Genomic DNA, 22,799 nt, shown 5'->3' with positions numbered 1-22,799 from the left:
ATATATATATATATATATATATATATATATATATATAAACCATGTGATTATACATATAAATTTCAACCAATTGGTATGGAATAGTTTCCAATACAAGCTGAAAGTTGCTTAAAGTCCTAAAGCATGCTGAATATGATCCATCCAAATTCTTGGAATTTTTATGCCACCATTATTGTTGAGATTAGGGTGGTTAATCGGAATTTCACAGGCTTCTTTAAATTCTTTCATATCAGGTTTTTGTATGATGTAAACAGCAGGGTACTTTTCCCAATCAATTTGGTGTAAGGTGTTGAGAGCATGATCTGAGAGGCCTGCTTCACCAAAATTATTATTTTATCGTATAGGGATTGTACGTCCAGTTTCACCAATATAACCTATAACTTACCTTATATTGGTGAAGCCGGATGTACAATCCCTATACGTAAAAAAAGAACACAAAAGACATTAACCCTTTCATGCATAAGGGTCTCATATGAGGACACATTCAGCATGCTTCAGGACTTTAAGCAATTTTCAGCTTGTATTGAAAACTATTCCATACCAATTGGTTGAAATTTATATGTATAATCACATATATATATGAACATGCTCTCCAGCCCAATTTAATTTTGTAACCTAACAGATAATAATAGGACTCTAGCTTTGATATAATCAAGTTTTTTTTTTTCTCACCAGAGGTCAGGCCAATAATTGTAACGGTTGGTCAGTAACTTAATTATGTCCAATCTGCAAACCATGTAGATTATAGTGCAGCTTGTTTCTTTGTGTGTGTGTGTGTGTGTGTGTGTGTGTGTGTGTGTGTGTGTGTGTGTGTGTGTGTGCACGCGTGCACGCTTCAGATGACGATCTTGATATAAGGTCGAAACGTCAAGTGTTCATTTTGATTTATGTTAAACTAAAGTTTTGCTCTAACACGGTAGTTGTCTCCATAATTTTTTCATGATGTATTCTGATCACCGTGTAAGCATGAAAGAAATGTAATATGGTACAGCGATTCATTCATTAAATTTGAGATTCATGACTCACTGCTTCAGGCATTGTGAGCAAATATTAAAGATATAATGGATGCAACCAAGAAAAAAAAAAGAGATGGTAGTACTCATAAGAACAAATGATTTAAGTAGTGATAAATATAGAATGAAAGAATTGTTGGAAGAAGTAAGTGAAAACTGGTAGCCTATTGATAAGGTACAAAACTACTGAATAGGACTTTGACAGAAAATAATTTGATGTGCCAGCTATATAGAAGAAATGGGTGCGAGATTTTGGATGGGGATAGAGTGAATCTGATGGTCGACAAGACATGTATAAAAGGGATGGCCTGCACGTAAATGGATTGAGCACTAAGAGCCTGGAGAAATTTATAGGAGTAAGTCAGGAAAACTAGATCATCAGAGGAAGAATGGTGAGAAAATGTATGCAAGGGTAACTAAGGTATGCAAATATGATAATCATGAATGTAAATAAGCATGGTTATAAAACTCATGAAGAGATAGAGCTGCATGCATTGGGTTCTGGCATTCTGAGTACAAGACAGGAAAGCTGCCCAAGTTGGGCCAAGCAGACTGATGTAAATAAAAAAAAAAGCCAGCAGGTAAGTTATATCAATACACACAGGAGAATCAGGAACAAAGAATTTGCTGCTTTGATAAATAAACTATGGTATAAGATTGTTGGTATCAGCGATACCCAACTCTGTCAGGTGTAATCAATGGAATTGGGAATAGTATTTTCAGGTAGAGCAAAAGAGATAGCAGAGGAAGGAGATACTACTAATAATATTAGATGCAATCCAAGTCCAGTTGGAGTAACTCATGAAAGCAATAATAATAATGTTCCATGCAGTGGTGATTTTGAGTGTCAACCAGTGGCTAGCTGACCAAAACATATGATGGAGCACTGTAATGGACTGAGCAGTTTGGCTGAGGAGGATGAAATGCATTGCTAAACCATCCTGATTGATGATAAATGGGTAATTATTATGGATTACTTGATCTATCTAAATAATGACTGGGTTACAGAAAACACAAGAACGAAAGGTAACTAGTTGTTGCAAGACAACTTTCTCAAGTAGCATGTGAAAGAAGGAACTTTATGTCAAACAATGTTAGATTTGATCATAGTGTTCAAATGGGTCTCAGTTAAGTATGTGACTGTTGTTTGTATGTATGTCCAATCATAAAACGATATGTGCTATATTACGAAGCTGGAAATTATATAAAACTATGGAATACTAAGGGATAATAATATTAATATAATAATGAACTAATATTAATACAATAATACCAATACTTGGGATGAGAGTTTGGAAGTGTAGTTTGAGGGGGAAGGGGATACAGATGAACATGAGTTCAGGCAACCTAGAGGTTACAAGTAGGAGAGTGATCATGGTGCTAAATGTACCACCCCAGGTTCTTAACTTTAGTGGGCTAAAAACATACACTCACGAGCAGTTGAATTAGAGATACCTGCCTAGTAGCGGGTAGCACCCCATTTCGCCTTGATGACAGTGGCGATGCAGCATAGCATGGACTCCACAAGGCACTGGAAGCATTGGGGAGCCAAACTGATCAATGACCACTGCATAGCCTTCCACAATGCACGGAGGTCGGTCGGAGCAGGTTCCAGGGTGCGTATATCTCTCTCAACAGCATCCCAAATGTATTCAATAGGATTGAGGTCAGGGAACCTCAGGAGCCAAGCAAGCATCCTCATGTCCGTGGAGTGTTCATCCACCAACTTGGCCACAATTCGGGAGCAATGGGCTAGTGCATTGTCTTGCTGTAAGTACAGGTCTCCTGCAGGGTGCTGTAGGCACAGAAATGGGTGCACATGATCTGACAGCAGGTCACTGTATCGTTCGCTGGTGAGAGACGATGGTAGATGTACCAAGGGGTCCCATTTCATCCCATATAAACAGTCCCCATACGATGACACCACCACCACTGGCCTGAACTGCACCCTGCTGGCAAGAGGGATCCATCGCTTCATGTGCTTAGCGACGCACTCGTACCCTGCCATCAGCATGTACCAACGTGTACCTCGACTCATCAGCCCAGACGGCCTTTTTCCATGCGTCGAGGGTCCAATGGCGGTGTTCCTGTGCCCATGCTAATTATTGTGCCTTGTGACGTGCGGTGAGCAGAAGTACCCTAGTCAGGCAGTGGCTTCTGTACCCCATAGCGAGGAGATGGTTCTGGATGGTGTGGCTGCTCACACGTCGTTATCCAGCATTGAATTGACAAGTGATCTGCGGCACATCTGTCCACTGTTACCATCTGAGCTAGCCGACAGCATTCCCTGTCATCGACACATTGTACACCACAACAGTTTTCCCTAGTGGCTGTGGTTTTACCCGATTCCATGTACTCATGGTACATTCTTGACACAGTGGCCCATGAAAAGCCCAGTGCCTGCACGACTTCGGAGATGGAGTGCCTCATAAGTCAGGCTCTGATTAACTGGCTGCAATCGAATTCACTGAGATCTCGAGTCTTCCCCATTCTGTGCTCGACTATTACTTAGACGGTCAGTACAAGGTCTGATGACATCCCTGTCACATGAGGGTTACCTGTACATCAAGAAGAAAAGGATATAGAGGGCAGTTCATTTCAGCCTATCTGATGTGAGATAGAGGCCAATAAAACGAAATGTAATTGGCAACTACTACAATCCAAGGGAGCATAAGGGAGAATGAAGACATGCATTGGCAAATTAACACAATGAGTTCAGGCCGAGTAATTATTATGGGAGATTTCGACTATGAGGAGACAGATTGTGAGAAAGAACGATCCAAAAAGGAAAGGAAATGGAATTTATACATCTACTGAGAGATAATTACCTGAGATAGCATGTAATGAAGAGGATACTAGGTTTGAGAGTGCTAGTTCTGGTCAGAGCATTGAAGAACTTAACAGTAACCAATCTTACTACCCTGCCTCTACTTGGAGAGTGTGATCATAGTCTTGATGTGGGAGACTGCCAGATATATAAAATTTTCTCTTAAGAAAGGATATATGTGGAATTACAAAGCAGATGATTATGACAAGCTGAGTAATCAGCTTTTTCTTTCTTTCTGAAAGAAAAAGGTGATCAGCATTCCCACGAGCAGTACAAGGCATACCATACAGGTCAAGAAGGATGACCTGTATGGTAAGGAAGGCCAAAGCAAATTATGAGAGAAAGGTAGCTGATGAGGCCAAAAGAAATCCTAGAGTTGTTTTGCTATGTAAAAAATAAAATAAGTGACTATGGAAGAATGACTTTAAAAAAGTGCTGACGGTGGGGAGGTAACAGAAACCAAACCATATAGTTGAATTACTGACTGGGTGAGCATTCTGCAAAGGCATACCATCTAGGTGGTGATGTTGCAATGCTGGATGCGACAATGGGATAATATAGGTTGAAGAATCAAGGTGCTTGGAATACTGAAGATCTGTGAATACAGCCATGGGATCAGATGGCATATCAGCACATGTAATACAAGAATGTGCAAGGGAATTATTCTCTTTGACTAAGCTGTTTAATTTGAACTTTATGCCTCAATGCTGGGAAAGTGGCACTGGAGGTGGAAAGAAGGCAAAATAGTTCCATAGCATAAAGGAAGGTTCAAGACAGAAGTAGCAAATTAGGTAATCAGCATCTTGAGAGTAGTACTTAAGGTACTAATGAAATTGATGAAAGAAAGAATTCAGGACTAGATGGATAAGATATTTTTATAAGAGGCAACATGGTTTTGTGAAGGATAGGTCTTGCCTTAGTAATTTGCTTACTTCTTTTTATTTTTTATAATAAGTGACAATGGAATTGGATAAGGAAAATGGCTACTCAGTGATACTGCTGGACTTTGTGAAGATGTTTGACAGGATTCCACACAGAATTGCAGAATCCTCAATTTATCCTCATGGGGAACATTGAACCATGAGCTTGTTCACTTGTCTGAATCCTCTCCACCATCTGCCAATCCTGTAGAAACGTAGGTGACCAAATCTGTGCACAGTAATCAATATGTGGCCAAATCATAACCTTATAAAGAGAGATAATAACCTCCCTATCTTTTACTGTCAATGTGTTCTTCAGCATCCAAGTAATACTCAGAGCTATTTTGCCAACTCTTACAATATGTACTGTGAATTTCAAATCTCTAGCCACCACCACCACCCCGGATCCCTAGCCTCAAGGCAAATGTAAACTAGTACTATCAATACAATATAAAGTGTGTAATCTTTTCATCCTGAAGTGCATTACCTTACATTTTACAACACCGAATTGACAACCACTTCCTTGTCCACACTGCCAATTTATTAAAATCATCTTGTAAGATATCTACATCACCTTCATCACTATTATCCAGTTTTGCATAATTGGCAAACAACTGAATGTCTCCCTTCAAATATTCTTTTATATAAAAGAATATTTGAAGGGAGAATATCATCAATATACAAATTAAAGAGTAGTGGTCCTGGTACAGAGCCCTGGGGCACCCCACTAGTCACCCTCATCTGCCTTTATTCCACTTCACCATACACAACCCACTGATATCTATCAGCCACCCCTATCCATGCCATCAGTCTCATATCCATTCCCATTTGGTCCAACTTATGTAATAGTTTTCCATGCAATATTTTTCTTAAGTGCCTTTGCAAAGCCTAGCAGTATCATGGTGTAGCTGCTTCTTTTATCCAATTCTGCTGTTAGCTTATTATTAAATGCAAATAAATTAGTGAAACAGGACCAAACTTTTACAAACTACTATGCTGTCCCCTCTATAAAGCATCATATTCCTATCCACCTATTCCTGAATTTTACTTTTAACCAACTTTTCCAATAATTTAACCACCACCACCCGAGATACATTAATTGGTCTATAATTTGCTACATCTGTCTTAAAGCCACATTTATGTAATGAAACTATTTTATCCTCTTTCCACTCCCTTGGAACTTGCCAGAGCTGAGACTTAGATTAAACAACTTCATTAGAGACACTGCCAATTCACTTGCACATAGCATAAGAGCAGACACTGTCCAGGCCCACTGCTGTATTCACAATGATATTTTTCAATATACTAAATACCTACAGTTCATCTGCCTCAATGCTCACATCAGTCTGTCACCTCAATAACTGCAAAGTCACTACCTGGATGACATACTTTTGCAAAGAGATCACTTAATAACTGAATTATTTCTGCTTCTGTCACTTTTCTACCATCACCACTGAGTAGTTATCTTTCCATAATCATTCTTTCTCTTACTTGCTATGTAGTGGAAACCTCTTTTGAATTTACTTTGGCCTGCTTAGCTACTTTTTTTTTCCAAAAGTCTGATTGAGCCTTCCTTACCATACTAGTTATCCTTCTTGCTTGTGCTTTATTCTGCTAATGGGTATGCTGAATGTTTATATCGAACTGTTTATATTCCTTCCACAATTTTTTTTTTTTTTTTTTTGCAGCTCCTGCTTTATATTGCTAGTCATACACTTAATTTAAGTTGTTGAAGAGAGATGAAGCCTCCAGAAAAGCAAACAACAGGACTAAATGGCAAGACCTGGTGTGGCACATCACTGAACATCAGAGTGACCACACAGCATCTGAAAATGCTGTGTGGTCACTCTGATGGAATGAATATATATCCAGTGAACATAGATAGAGCCAGTTAATCCCCCATCAGTTTATCCTCTTGACCCCAGGTATGCACTCTGATACTGCCTTGCTCAAACAATCCTTCACCACTTCCCATGCACTAATGACATTCATTCCATGTAATTTCTTATGCCATGGCACTGCTCCAAGTTGCCTCCTAAGTTTGCCATCACCAGCTGTGTAGTTCAACATAAATCCTTTCTTGACTAAAATTTCTACATGTTCAGCAAATCCACAGGACAAGGCTGCATGGTCACTTTCTCTGATTGTAGGTAGAGCTGCTAGTGGTTATAGATAGTCTTAATGCTATTACCATATCCAACACTCAAACCCCTAGTCCAAACTATCACATGCTGTTTCAGGTATAAATTCCTGAAATAGCATGTAATAGTTGACGTCTTCCATGATAATTTCCTCGGCCTGCACTCATTATACTAATCTACTGGTGCATGTCATCCACATTTTCTTCTGGAACCCCACGTGTATAGCACCAACCAACAATATATCCAATACGATATATTATCTCACCAGACATCTCAAATTAACCATATCCATCAGATCTACAATCTTCTTTAACTTCTATTTTTGTTGGGTGAAGTTCTTCAACCATCATTAATAATACCCTTCCTCCTCCTGCCATGTTTCTTCCGTCTTCTCTGAAAATACAATATCCATTACATTCAATCCCTGTAACTACATCAGAACCAGGAACAAAAGGAATACCTTGTTCATAAAAATAATGTCAATTATGGAAATTATAAAGAGCAGACCAGAAGATTACAATTGTATTTCAAGAATTATTGTATGGAAAGGTAAGCGAGTATGAAAAGAAACTGGCTTTGCAAGCTGATGCCAATAAGTTTTGGCCAAGTTGAGCTGATCAATGTTAACACACTTCTCTCTTTTATTTCTGATACTTCAGATATTCATGTACATGCATTTCAACATCCCCTTGGACCCACATTTATCCCCATTTTCTTAAGAAAAAGGTGATGCAAAAGGAATACCTTGTTCATAAAAATAATGTCATTTATAAAATTATAAAGAGCAGACCAGAAGAATTACAATTGTATTTCAAGAATTATTGTATGGAAAGTTAAGCGAGTACGAAAAGAAACTGGCTCTGCAAGCTAATTCTATCACTATGAGGCAAGTAAAAGAAAGAATGAATACGAAAGAATAACTTAAATGCAGATGGTATGCAGGTGACAGATGTAGAAGACTGTTCAACTAGTGAGTGCCCATTCTGCTAAAATGCTAGTGACCTGATGTATGCAACATTGAACTCACTACTATTTCTTCACTGGATGAAAAGAACTCAGGTGTATGAGAAGGTATTAGAGCTGTTGCATAAACTGAAAAATAATTCAGCCATAGGGACTGATGGGATATCAGCATGGATGCTAAAGGAATGTTCGAATGAAGTAGCTGTTCCTTTGAGCCTCAGAATATGTAAAATTTCATAATAGTGGAAAGAATATATAATAATTTCATTGCACAAAGGTGATGCAAAGACTTGTACCACCTTTGTGCAATGGTGGTGCAAAGACTTGTATCGACCAAACAACCTGTCATTTTTGGTGTGGTAGTGACGATTTTGGAAATTTAGTAAGTGGTCATGTTTAGAAATGTGTTGAAAGAGAATCTATACTTTGCAATGAACAGGGTTGACTAATGTTTTAGCAACTTGCTCACATTTTCTAATGTTACCATTGAGCTAGACAAGGGAAATGGATGCACCATGATACTTTTGGATTCTGTTAAGACTTTTGACAGAATACAACACTGAAGACAGTTGCATAAACTTAAGAATATGGAATTGGATTATAAAATATTAGAGTAGATAAGGGAATAACTGACAGACATATCAAAATGTGATATATGGGAGATGTGAGTCTGTAAGATTGAGGTGATCAGTGGTGTACCACAACGATCACTCTTTGTCCATTGTTATTCAATCTTTAACATTAACGACACTGGGAAGGATTTGACAGAAGGCATATGGCTATTTGTGGATGATGCAAAGATAGAGTAATCAGGAATGCGGTACTTGCTAAATGATTTGAACAGGCTGGAATTGTGGGCATGTAAAAATAGCTATCAGTTCAATGTTAAGTCAATGCACAGTTAATGCACTTTAGTGTGATGAGATATCAAGTGACAAATTATATTGGTGGGATCATGCTAAAGATCTTGAGTTTTAGTAGATAGGAAGTTGAAGCTTAAGGGCCATATAGCAAAGACTGCAAAATACTCAGAATAATTGCAATTAATTACAAAACTTAACATAATACACTGTCATACATTGTTCATATGAATTTATGGTCTCTTCCCATCTTTTATATTAGAAAAATAATGTATTACCTTGCATGGTAATTGGAAACAATTACAACTAATTCCATCAGCACTTTTGCTAGTGCTACATCGGATGAAAATTATCTAAATATGAATTGGACAGTCCTTTGCAAATGTGAGCAACTTCTGTATCTGAATATCATCATCATCCATCATCATCAAATTCCTGACATGTACCCTCAAGGGGTGTACAGCTGGAGAATTCTTTGCAATGTGAAATGTCTTCCGAGTAATTACTTGAGGTGAAGAGTTACTTTCAAAGTAAGTCTATGTCATCTGAAAAACTTCACAGGATATTCTTTTTGAATTCTTAAAACCACAATTGCAAGACTTATGTCTGAAAGCAAAACAATCATAACATAGTCCTCTATTCCATCTTTAGTTCTGAATGTGTTCTGTCAGCAAAAGGTTTCCATCTTCCTTATTCATTTTTTACTTCCTCACTCCTTACTCAAGAGTCTCACTCTTTCCTTCTTGAATCCATGCTCTGCAATTCCCCATTTTCTCTCCACTGTTATGATTTTGTCAAGCTTATATATGACTTTATTAACTCCATGACCACTAGAAGGCCATATATAAGCTTGACAAAATCATAAACATTAAAATAATCATAACAAAATCATAAAATCATACAAATAAGACTGCAATACTGACATGTCCCTCTTTTCACTTGGCTTCATGACTAATAAAAGGTAAATACTACTTATCTGTGTAGGAGTTAGCACGCTGCATGAGACACAGAAGGTATGTCACATCCTCAACATTCTCAGTCCCTTTTCTTAGTGCATGAAAAAATATTCATGTAAGAATTCAGTCATAAAATGTAAGTTTCTAAGATGGAACTCTTACATGAATATTTTTTCATGCACTAAGAAAAGGGACTGAGAATGTTGAAGATGTGACATACCTTCTGTGTCTCATGCAGTGTGCTAACTCCTACACAGATAAGTAGTATTTACCTTTGAGAGGACATATCTGTTGAACTAATAATATTGATCAGATGATTTTCCCAGATGTGGCGTGAAGCAAGCAAATCATCCTGTTGTGCATGTTATGTGTACTTTTTTTCTTTTTATTATTTGGACATCATTTTTTTTTTCTAAAAAGAATTTTTTTTCTAATCAAGTAATGATTGCTATGATCAGTGCATGTATCCACTTTTTTTTAATATGGTAATAAGTCCGAGATGTGCTAATATTCTGTTGGAGATATCAGATGCAGTTCTTTTCTTGTAAAAAATTTTATTCAGGAATATTATGGATTTTTACTATGTATTTTTGTCTGAAGAGTGAAAATTTTTCTGTGAAATTAGAAATGAAAAAATATGTACACATTTGAAAAGCAATAATCAACAATAGCAATGAAAACTCTAGCTAGTAGAGATAAAATAACCAACAGGTGGAGAGAATACTTTAATGGACCTACTGAGACTATGAAAACTTGTACCTGCCACCCAGAAATATTAAACCTTCACTAGACAAAGTAAAAGAAAGTATAAAGCAACTCAAAGAAAACAAAATCATTAGGTACAAATGCAATAGTAGCCAAACTCAAATATAGTGAATGAATTAGCTAGAGAAACATAAACTGGTAAATTTAATGAGAAAATGAAGGTATACCCCCAAAATGTAAAGAATCGTTAATCATACCAATATATATGTTAAAGACACCAAGCAATTTTATACTTTGTTTTAATCCTTTTCCCAAGTAAGTAAAACAAAGTTTTGCACATGAAATATATTCACATCTAAGCTACTTGTACGTGGAGGCTAATGACTTCATATCACTTGCCTTAGTATGTATCTCATAACGCAAAGCACAACATCTTCTACACAATTCTTCATCTTTCTCTCATCCAGAGATTTTCATTAATAAGGTCAAACACCTTTTGGCTACTTGTATATGAGTTTTATATATATATATATATATATATATATATATATATATATATATATATATATATGTATATGGGGTGCTTAAGGGTCAAAGCTGTATAACTGAGAGGAGACCTCCACATAGCCTTTAAAGGAATGCGGAGAACCGACCAGGGCTTCTGACCTAATGTCCAATCCTCACCTTCTCGTGGTGCACCCTGTTGGGTATCTACTTTGATACTGAACGAACGAGGATGGGCTGGCAATTTGGGATTTAGCCGACCAAATTGTATTCTTATTGGTTAAACCAAAATAAAAAATGATGGTACAACATGACAAAATTTCATGCCGGCTGGGGCGTCGCCCGGTTAAACAAGGCCCCCGTTGTTTTCGCCAGGGAACCAGGGCGAACAGCGAAAAGTCAGCTACTGGAACAAATCTGAAAACAAACCCCAACTCAACATCACCAGAGTTAAAGATCGGTACTATCAACGTAAGAAGCCTGAATGGCAAAGAAATGGAGCTAGCTGAGGAATTAGATAAGTACCAGATCGACATAATAGGGGTGACTGAAACAAAAAAGATCAAAACTGGTGAGATCTTTCTGAGCAATAAATACAAAATGTTATATTCAGGCAATGACAATCAAGGAAAAGAAGGAGTAGCCATAGTATTCAACACAAAATACGAGGCTAATCTTCTTGAATGGCAGTCAGTCTCAAGTAGAGTAATGTGGGCAAATATGAGAATGGGGAACTGGACAATGAGACTTATTTGTGCCTATGGTCCCACAGAAGGTTCTACTAAGGTAGAAGTGGAGAAATTTTTTGAGGCTTTAGAAAAAGCAACTGACACAATGAAAAAGGAAAAGTTGGTCCTTGTTGGGGATCTAAATAGTAGAGTAGGAAATGATTGTGAGACATACAAAAATATTTTGGGAAAATTTGGAGAAAAGAGCAAAGCTAATAATAATGGCAAATATCTGTTGGATTTCTGCTCAGGACATGGACTGGTTATTACTAACACCATGTTCCAACATAAAAATGTGCACAAATTCACATGGAGAGAAGAGGCTAGGAATAAGAAAAGTCTCATTGACTATGTTATTGTTGATAGTGATGTTTTCTCCCTGGTGCAGGACACCAGAGTGTACAGAGGATTTGAAATTGGAAGTGATCACTATTTAGTCTTGAGCAGGATAAAATTGAATTTCATATTGAAAAGAATAACATGTAAGAAAGTTTTAAAGCGAATAAAAGTTGAGCAGCTCTCAGATGTGAACTGTAGACTAAAATACAGAAATATTATTGAAAAGAAAATGAAAGAGTTTGAGAACAGGAATCAAACCTTGGAGATTCAGTGGCAAACTCTGAAGGAAACATTGATTGATTCTGCCAGAGAGGCATGTGGTGAGGTTGTGTGCAAGGATAAAAAAATCAGAACTCCCTGGTGGACACAGGAAGTTAAAGAGGTAGTGAAGGAAAAGAAGAAAGCATATCAAAAGTTCCTGGCTAATAAGTCAGCTTTTACTCTTACAGAATACAGAGACAAATGTAAGAAAGCTAAACAGTGTGTAAAACTAGCTAAACAAAAGTCATGGGAGGACTTTGGCAAGAATATAGAAAATAAATATCAAGAAGGTGGCAAAATATTCTGGAGGTTGTTGAAGAAGCTTAGGAATGGAGGAAAGAGTGCTGTAAAAGGAATTAGAGATGATAAAGGTGAAATGAAAACAGGAGAAAAAGATATCCTTGAAGTATGGAGTAATTACTTTGAAAAACTGCTAAATGAAACAAGCAGTGATGACAGCACAGTGATAAAAAACACTGACCAGGCATGCAGTCAGGAATACATATCCATACTTGAAGTAGAAAAAGCCATCAAAGGCTTGAAATGTGGAAAGGCAGCAGGAGTAGATGATATTCGACCAGAAATGCTGAAGTATGGTGGTATAAGAGTCTTACAGTGGCTGCACTGCATAGTTCAGAAAGCCTGGACAGAGGGACGAATTCCCGATGATTGGAGTAGAGCTCTTATAGTACCTATATATAAAAAGGGAAATAAAACTGAATGTGAGAATTACAGAGGTATTTCCCTACTGAGTGTTCCTGGCAAGATCTATGCAAGTATACTTGAGAAACGGTTGAGAAGAATTGTGGAAGAAAAGCTTGGTGAAGAACAATCTGGATTCAGGCCAAATAGAGGCTGTCAGGATCAAATCTTCACCTTACGACAAATAGTCGAGAAAGCATGGGAATATAACAAAGATCTGTATTTAAGTTTTGTCGATTTGGAAAAGGCATATGACAAGGTGCCAAGAGAGAAGCTATTCAATACGCTGCAGTTATATGGTGTCAATGGGGCATTATATCAAGCAATACTTAGTCTTTATTTGAGTTGTGAGTCAGCAGTTAGAATTGAAGGAAGTACAGGAAGATGGTTTAATGTTAAATCTGGTGTGAGACAAGGATGTACATTATCCCCTCTGTTATTCATTATCTATATGGATCACATTATGAAGGAATGTGGTATTAAACCTGATATCAAAATTGGAGATGTTAATGTCAGCTCTTTGCTTTATGCAGATGATGTTATACTTCTAAATAAATCCGCTACAAGTCTGCAAGATTCTCTGACTAAATTGAATAGCTGTTGTAATAGATATGGTATGAAGGTCAGCAATAAAAAGACAAAGACAATGAAGATAGGCAGAATCATTGAAAATGTCAACTGTGTTGTGAATGGAGAACCTGTGGAACAAGTAAAACATTTCAGCTACTTAGGCACAATTTTTACTGAAGATGGTAAACTAAATATAGAAATAGACAACAGAATCAGCAAAGCTGGTATGGTGGGAAGTCAATTGAATAAATTCATATGGAATAAGAAAGAAATTAATCGGAACACTAAATTAGCTGTATACAAGACTGTGTTCAAACCAATTTTAACTTATGGATCTGAGAGCTGGGTCAGAAGTAAAACACTTGACCAAAGACTAGAGACCGCAGATATGAGAGTCCTGAGAAAGATTAGAGGCGTGAACAGATGGCATCAATGGCAATATCATATTAAAAATGAGGATATTAGGAAAGAACTTGACATTGTCAGCATCCAGGAATGCGTTAGCAGAGCTAATCTCAGATGGTATGGTCACTTAAATAGAATGGGAGAGGAAAGATTAGCAAAACAAGTGTTCTCTGCCAGGTTGGCAGGAAAACGACCCAGAGGAAGACCAAGATATAGGTGGATTGATACGGTACAAAGTGCCTTAGACGATAGAAATATAAGATCTGATAATGTTGGAGTCTTGACAAGTAACAGACTGATTTGGAGGAAAATTGTAGAAAGGAAGTTAGTAATGATGTAATTTTTTCATGTAGTACTGTCATATCCTGTACACCCCTTGAGGGTACATGGCAGGAATTTGATGATGATATATATATATATATATATATATATAAAAAAAACTTCTGCATTACTTCAACCTTGGTAATCTCTCCTGGGTCTGGCTTCTACTAATGAGACCTCAATAAAGGTTAAAACCGGTCTGGGTAGTAGCTCTTCCCATTATGCATTGTGGAATTACTAAGTGAGCACTTTGCAAGCATATATCATCCAGGTGGTGACACTGAAGGGAATTGTGATGAATGAAGTGGAGGTGAATAGTCTATTACAGAACCTTAATGTGAATACATCTGTGGGATTGGATGGTATACCTGCACGGGTCTTACGTGAAGCGGCTAAAGAATTATCAGTGCCCTTGACCGTGTTGTTTAATCTGAGTCTCGGGTCTGGTTTAGTCCTGTAGGTGTGGAAAGGGGGGAAAATAGTTCCACTGCATAAAGGAGGATCCAAGATGACTGTTGCAAATTACCGACCGATCAGCATATCAGGAGTCGTTGTCAAGGTCTTGGAGAAAGTAGTCAAGGGAAAAATACAGGAATGGATTGATGAAAATAAGATACTGTATGGGAGACAGCATGGCTTTGTGAAAGGTAGATCATGCCTCAGTAACTCGCTCAAGTTTTATAACACAATGATGGCTGAACTGGATAAGGGTAATGGGCTTACAGTGATACTGCTGGACCTGGCTAAGGCCTCTGACAGGATGGAATTTTAAGCCATAAACTGCAACATATGGGAATGGATATAGGGTTGGTGAGATGGATATGTGGGTGGTTGATGGAAAGATAACAGAGTAGTTTATTCAGGAGTAGAATCCAAAAGATGGCCTGTAACTAGTGGTGTGCTGCAGGGTTCTGTTCTTGGACCACTGCTGTTTAATTTGTTCATTAACGATATAGGGAATGATCTAAGAGGAATGGTTCATTTGTTCACTGATGATGCAAAGTTGGGTAGGGCAATAGTGAATGCAGAAGATGTCAAAATCTTGCAGGATGATTTGGATAGACTGGAGTTCTGGGCTAAGGAGAATGGATGTCAATTTAATGTGACAAAATGTAAGGTTATACATTTTGGGGTGAAAAGATTAGCAGCAGTATACCACATTGGTGAAACTATACTCCAGGAGATTGATGAGGCCAAGGACTTGGAAGTGTTGGTGGATAGGGAGATGAAGTTTAGGGGACACATTGCAAAAGTGGCTAAATCAGCTCATTAAATCACTTGGTTGCTGAAAAATACTTTGACGAGCAGAGCCAAGCAAGTTATTGTTCCTCTGTACCGAGCCTTGATAAGACCTCATCTTGACTATTGAGCCCAGATTTGGTCACCTAGGTTTCTTCTTGATGGGGAGGAAGTGGAGAGGATCCAGAGGCGAGTAACCAAGATGATAGCAGGTCTATGGAATGAACCTTATGAGAACAGGTTGAAGATTTGTGGGTTGCAGAAATTGGTTGATAGGCAGAAAAGGGGAGATATGATTGAGACATTCAAATTGCTAAAGGGTTTCTATACGATTAATTCAGAGGATATTTTTGAGATCAGGACTGGTGGTGGGAGAACTAGGGGACATCTATGGAAGCTGCGCAAGAGTATGGTTAGCAAGGGTGTCAGAGCTGGGTTCTTTACTTTTAGAGTGGTAAATAAGTGGAATAAGCTGCCAGAGTTTGTTGTGGGTGCTATGACAGTGAATGAGTTCAAGGCAAGGTATGATAGATACTGTGAGAATGTCTAATAGTTCTGTGGACATGATGTTTAGATCCTCCCTTGATGAGTCCAAGGACTCCCTGGAGTCGCCCGTAATAATACTAATAATTATGCACGCCTAAAAGGGGGGGGTTTGCTCTGCATTATGGGATACATACTAAAGCAAGTAATATGAAGTCAGTAGCCTCTATATAGAAGTAGCTTCGACATGAACATATTTCATGCACAAAACTGTTTTGCTTACTTGAGAAAAGCATTAAAAACCAAGGTAAAAAACTTTCCACACACACACGTGTGTGAATGAGAGAAAGAAACAAGAATGAATGAAAATTACAGGAGATACTCTTATCTGCAGACTAAAATTTTCTCTAATATTTTATTAAGAAAAGAATCTTACCACATGCTGAAGAAAATAGACAAATATCAAGCAGGATTCCAAAAAAATAGGTCTACAGTTAACCAGCCTTTTACACTAAGATAGATACTAAATAAAAAAAATAGGAGCATAATCCAACAGGTCCATACTATTTATATTTTAGGGAAAAGAATATGATAGCATTCCCAGAAAAGGCATTTGGGGAGTCACTCAGTTGTCAGTGGTGCAAATCAAAATTTTCACCACTGACAACTGAGTATGTAGAAATAACAACCAAAGGGAAAATTATCAATTTTGCCATTAATAACCTGAAATTTAAAAATTCAACCTTTTCCAAATCTTGGGACATTGATTACTAGAGAAAATAAATTTAGTACATAAATACAGGCTAGAAATATCTTATCCACTATATTTATATATCAACAGATCTTATCCACTATATCATTTATTATTTTCCAAAATTCTATCAAGGAGAGTTCAAACAGAAATATACTAGACAATCATTAGACATATCATTTTATATGGAACAGAAATCTGCAACATAAGAGACCAAGATGCAAAAGCTTTGCAGATATTTAAAAATAAAATCTTCTAAAAAATCTTTGAATCTGTAAGAGGTAACAGGTGAATGGAAAAGCAGACATAATCAGGAACTATATATCCCCACTTCTATCTAATAAAATCAGTACTTGCAGAATGAGATGGCCTGGACATGTGAAGAAAGAATGGCTAAATAAGTGTTTAAGATAAGGCCTGATAGGAAGAGACCTAGAGGAAGAAGACTGAGGCAATGTTGGGAGGATAACACCCAAAAAGGCTTAGCTGAGATGGGAATCCTGGACTGGACCTGAAATGCAAAAGACAGAAAAGAGTAAGAAATTGGTACTACTTGTAGCAAGGGGCATTAAAGGCTTAGCAAAGTAAAGAAGAAAATAAAAAAAAATTTCTGTTAAGTTACTTTTTTTTGATGGACGTTTTTTTCACTTGGCTATGTTACTAATTATATATTATTAGATAATTCAGAGAATTAATTAAAATTCTCTGAATTATCTAATTCAGAGAATTTTAATAAGATATGACATCTTTGGCAACTAGCATATGGAAATGTGACTTATCCATTACTTCCACCTTAGTATCACCACCTCTGGGTCTCGCTCCCACTGATAAAACCTCAATAAAGGTCGAAACTTGTCTGGGTAGTGATCCTTCCCTTAATGCATAGCATTATACATGTCTGTAAGGAGATGTGCTTTGCATTATGGGATACTAAGGCAAGAGATGAGAATGTACACCACCTTAGTCATGAGTTTCCCCAGTCCTGAAAATACTTCAGGTGCAAACTTTGTTTGCTTACACTTGGATGAAGGATTAAACCAAAATATTATTAGAAAGGTTAAGTTTCATTTATTAAATATTAACATGAATAATATTCCATTTATATTTAGAATAGCTCAATGTTTCATTTTTGTAGAATGCTCCATTAACATGCACAATAATGAATATACACACCATGCCATTGCATTCAAAATACCAAAATAAAATGCAATGAAAACAGAAAAAACTTTTCATTCAAATATGCACTCCTTGGATACACTCATATCAAGGCTCCAGCAGATGACATATTTCTAAAATTTATTTAGATCAAAAAAAAAAGGTATTGAGCAATGATGCTGCTAATTTTATTTTATCTATGAAGTGAGAACTTACCTTCTTCCTGTACATTTTCACAAATCTTTCTCTAAACCTAACGAAAGGACACCTAATACAGGTATTATTTGATAAAGTGAGAAGAGAGTATGGGTGTCCAACAGGAGATACACTGCACAATCCAGTTTTCCATCCATCCTGGTTCCATGGAACAAATCTGACGCCATTACACAATCTATATAAAAGAGAATAATGAGAAACAACAAATTATTTGCACCGTCTATTTCAATTTTAAAATTTAAACCTGATAGATATATGTATAAACAATAAATTTCATAAAAATAAGGTAAACCATATTATAGAATACCCAATCTATTCATATATTATGACCTCTATCCAAGTACAGGTGACCCTCGTATAATGTGGATGTTAGGTTCCATAGAAATGCCGTGTTATGCGAGACTTAGATCACATACAAAAAGTAGGGATATGTTCTGAAATATTTTTTTTTTTTTAATTATATAAACAGTAATGACATACTCAACAAAATATATTTTCATTTACTTCAAGTAATTCATGTAAGTTAAGAAAACAAACTATGAAACAAATACATAGTATAAACTCATAAATTTTACGTAAACTTCATTGCCCATAATGCATAAATGTTTTAGGCAAAATAAAATAAAGTGCATAATCATCATCACTGTCTTCAAAACGAAGATTTCGTAGATGTTCTTTATTTACAAGTGGCCGGACGTAATCATCACTAGAAATCTCTTGCACATCATTTGTATAATTCTCATTGCATACTTCTGCTGATTTAGTTATCAAGAAGTCAGCAATAGGACCTTTCTTACCACTATGCTGCAATTTTTTTTTTTTTTTTTTTATCAAGTTCATAATATGGAGCTAAACAAATATCCAATTGTCTCGTGAAATTTTCCGAGAGCTCCAGTGGGGGATCATTATCCGTAAAATAACTTTCTTGCCAAGTCCAATCCTGCTAATTTCTTTAAACTAAATTCTTTAACGGATTCATCACACTCAGAATCTTTGGCAGAACTTGACCTGCATTTGGTTCGACGTCATCTATTAATTGTACAAATTCCTCTTCATTTAAATATATTTCCCCATCAATTAATTCACTAATTTCATTTTCAACCATATCGCAAAAGCCCTCTAAGTGGCCATTACTATAAAAATAAACCTCTTACATAAAAAAAGCGTTACATATTGTATGCAACTCACCAGATAATAAAGTGCTCAGCTTGAGATTAACACACTTATGATTTTTAATGTGCTTTCCTGGCAGAAAATGAAGACAATTTTCAACATTAAACACTTCATATGTTAACAATTGATGTACATGCATGCTAAAGGGTATTTCCCCCAATATCAATTTCTCTACTTATAACTACATGCACGATATGGGCAGACGCAAATTTAATGATGATAAAATTTGCTTTTTAATTTGTGGGATGAAAAATACATGAAAAGATAAAGGGTTACTACAATTTGTAGACTGTTTTTATCGAAACCACATTGAACAAGGGTTACTACAATTTGTAGACCATATTATATCAAAACCGTGTTGTATAAGTACCGCATTATATGAGGGTTACCTGTAATTGACTTTCCTGAATAACCTACTAAAACAATGGCAGCTGGTAAGAATTTGTAATGGTGGGTTGTAGCAATAAAAAAAAATAAAATAAATAAATAAAAAACTCAATATGGATTGAAAAAATTATATCATTAATAAAACTAAAATATATACTATTATAGTATGTGGGTGGTCTAAAAAGTTCTCAGCCTAACAATGAAAAAGTGAATTATAATTTCAAAATTATTTTTATTTTTCAATATAATCGCCCTTAAGACATTTAATACATTTATTCCAGCAATGCTCCAGTGCCGTTATTCCATTCCTGTAGTGGTTCTCAGTAAGATCTGCAAAATATCCCTCTATAGCAGCAATCACCTCTTGATTCGAAGAAAAACTCACCAGCAAGGAAGAGTTTTAGTTTTGGGGAGAGACAGAAGTCAAGAGCCAAATCTGGGGAATGAGATAGATGTTCCAACAATTCATAGTGCAGATCCCTTAATTTTCGCACTGCCAAAATACTTTTGTGGGCAGGTGCATTGTCCTGATGAAAGATGATTTTTTTATTCTGCAGACCAGGTCCTTTTCTCACGAATTTTTTCGTTTAGTTTGGTTAAAAGATAGGAATAATATTCCCAGGCTATTGTTTTACCCTTTTCAAGATAATAAACAAAACTATTGTTTTACCCTTTTCAAGATAATAAACAAAATGTCTTTAGCATCCCAAAACACCGATACCATGACCTTGTTTCTTTGGCACTGAACAACCAGCTTCTATCTACTGTTTAGACTGCTGTTTGGATTCTGGTGTGTAATGGTGAATCCAAGTCTCATCCATAGTAATAAATCAATGCACAAAATCAGTTTTATTCTTGTTAAAATGCTCCAAGCACTGTTCAGAGATTTTCATGCGAGTGCATTTTTGATCTGCTGTGAGCAAGCATGGCACCTATCTTGCACAAAGCTTTTTCATTTGCAATTCTTCATGCAAAATATATCCTACATGTTCTATTGAAATGCTTATAGTCTCGGCAAATTCATGCACTTTGACTCGCTAGTCATCTAATACCATATCGTGCAATTTATCAATGATTAATGGTGTTGTTACACTTTTTGGACATCCTTCACGTGGATCATCTTCAAGGCGTACAGCTACATTTAAACTCGAGAGCCCATTTCTTAATTGTCAAAAATGAAGGAAGAGTGCACATAAACTTTTATGAACTTTGAATGAATTTCTTTTGGTGTTAAACCTCCTTTTACAAAAAAAGTTTATAGTCACACAATACTCAATTTTATCCATTATCCAAAAAATCACCAACCAATAATTGTGTAAAATTGTGTTCTTACTTTGTGAACACAATTCCTCTGAAATTGTGAAAAATATTCCCCTCCTCTTTTCACCGTCCTATTCCTCCAGAAGATTGTGTATCCTTCCATTTCTATTTCTGACAGTACATATTCTCAGACAACCAAGTTTGACTTATAGTAATTATCTTTGTTTATGCAAACTTAATCAATGCAAGAAACTCATTTCTTATTTTAAATACTCCTTATATTAGTCTAAAAATATGTAAATCCTTGTTCTTTGTGGCAATTCTACCAACCCCAGCATTCTCTACTCTAGTTGTTATACCACACATCACTCTTCAATCTTACCACACCTGTTTCCATGATCCTCACTCTGTTTGCTATTCATAGCTGCCTCATCCTCTGATCTGATTTTCCCTTTTCAGTAGTTTCCAACCGTAAGCGACTTTGTAGGCATTGCCCACAAAGTATTCCTGGTGAGATTTTACAGGCTATTGCTTTTCCCAGCCCCCCAATTTTATCCGGGCTTGGGACCAGCATGTGGCTGGAACATATTCATGGCTATAACCAAGTGTTTTCACGGGACTGGTTTGCTGTTCTGGGGGGGGGGGGGGGGGGACGAAAAACCAAAGTTTCCGGGTGGAAAAACCCCCTGCCTCTGTATGAGACCAACTAACTCACTTTTAGTCTAAAGAGACCAGATAAAGGTTCCTCACATCACTGATGGGAATTGAACTCGGGTCTTTCCGACCAAGGGCTTTGTCTATACTGACTGAGCTACGGAGGCTCACCTCATCATCACCTTTGTATTTTCCATTACCTCGTGCTGCTGAAGTGACATATTTAACCTCGGATAAATCTTCCTCCAGCCACACAACCCATTTGGTTCTGCTCTCCTGCTTCACAGGTACCTTTTGATCATTGTATACATTAAATATTTGTTCTGTGCCTTCCCATCAAACCATAGTTTTTCTAAATGCCCAACATCAAACCATTTAAATGAAATTCATCAACTTTATGCTGTTCCAGCTTCTCTCCAAATTCACTCCACACATTCACAAACTGAAACCGCTTTGTCTCAAACAACTCAGCTGTCTTGCTGTTTGTTATTTCTGCTCTCGTCCTATTCAGACAACAAGTTAATGGCTTTTCGAATAACCTTATCCTTTATCTCCTGCAAAAACTTCCTCAGATCTCCATTAAAATTCCTTTTTTTAAAAAGTAATTCCTGTTTACAAGTACCTTTAATTTTGATGCATGCTCTTTCCTTCTCTGAAAAAGAAAGTTATTTGTTTCAATTTTCCACTAGGAAAGCTTTCTGTACTTGATTATTCTTCAGACCTCTAAGAATTGAGCCCCATACAATGCTACACGACCATCCTTGGACTCTTTCTTCGTAATACTGAGATCCTCCTAATTCAAATAAGCCAATCTCTTCGCTGACCATCAAAGAAGATTTTTAGTTTTGGAAAGAGACAGAAGTCAGAGGGAGAAAAATCTGGGGAATAGGGTGGATGTTCCAACAATTCATAGTGCAGATCCCTTAAATTTTCCCATTGCCAAAACACCTTTGTGGGCAGGTGAATTGTCCTGATGAAAGATGATTTTTTTTCCCTTCTGCAAACCGGGTCTTTTCTCACAAATATTTTTGTCTAGTCTGATTAAAAGACCGGAATAATACCCCCCGGTTATTGTTTTACCCTTTTCAAGATAATTAATTAATAAAATGCTTTTAGCGTCCCAAAACACCGATGCCATGACCTTGTCTTCTTTGTCACTGAACAACCAGCATCTCTCTACTGTTTGAATTCTGGTGTGTAATGATGAATCCAAGTCTCATCCATAGTAATAAATCAATGCACAAAATCAGTTTTATTCTTGTTAAA

At 36.8% G+C, this 22,799-nt stretch overlaps 1 protein-coding gene across 1 annotated transcript in view; it reads right to left on the bottom strand.

The window, feature by feature from the left end:
* Positions 1 to 22,799, bottom strand: part of LOC150106866 (tubulin epsilon chain-like) — a 197,550-nt gene that overhangs the window by 18,630 nt on the left and 156,121 nt on the right. The window contains exon 11 of the mRNA XM_090393493.1: positions 18,060 to 18,234. Coding sequence (XP_090249619.1) covers positions 18,060 to 18,234 — 175 coding nt within the window. The remainder of the gene's footprint in view (positions 1 to 18,059; positions 18,235 to 22,799) is intronic.

The sequence above is a fragment of the Typopeltis vanoorti genome, chromosome 5 (assembly GCF_054136105.1).
Source record: "Typopeltis vanoorti isolate ZY-2024b chromosome 5, IOZ_Tvanoo_1.0, whole genome shotgun sequence".
In the NCBI taxonomy this organism is placed as follows: domain Eukaryota; kingdom Metazoa; phylum Arthropoda; class Arachnida; order Uropygi; family Thelyphonidae; genus Typopeltis; species Typopeltis vanoorti.
Note: the sequence above shows the minus strand (reverse complement) of the source record. Positions and strands in the feature narration are given on the sequence as shown.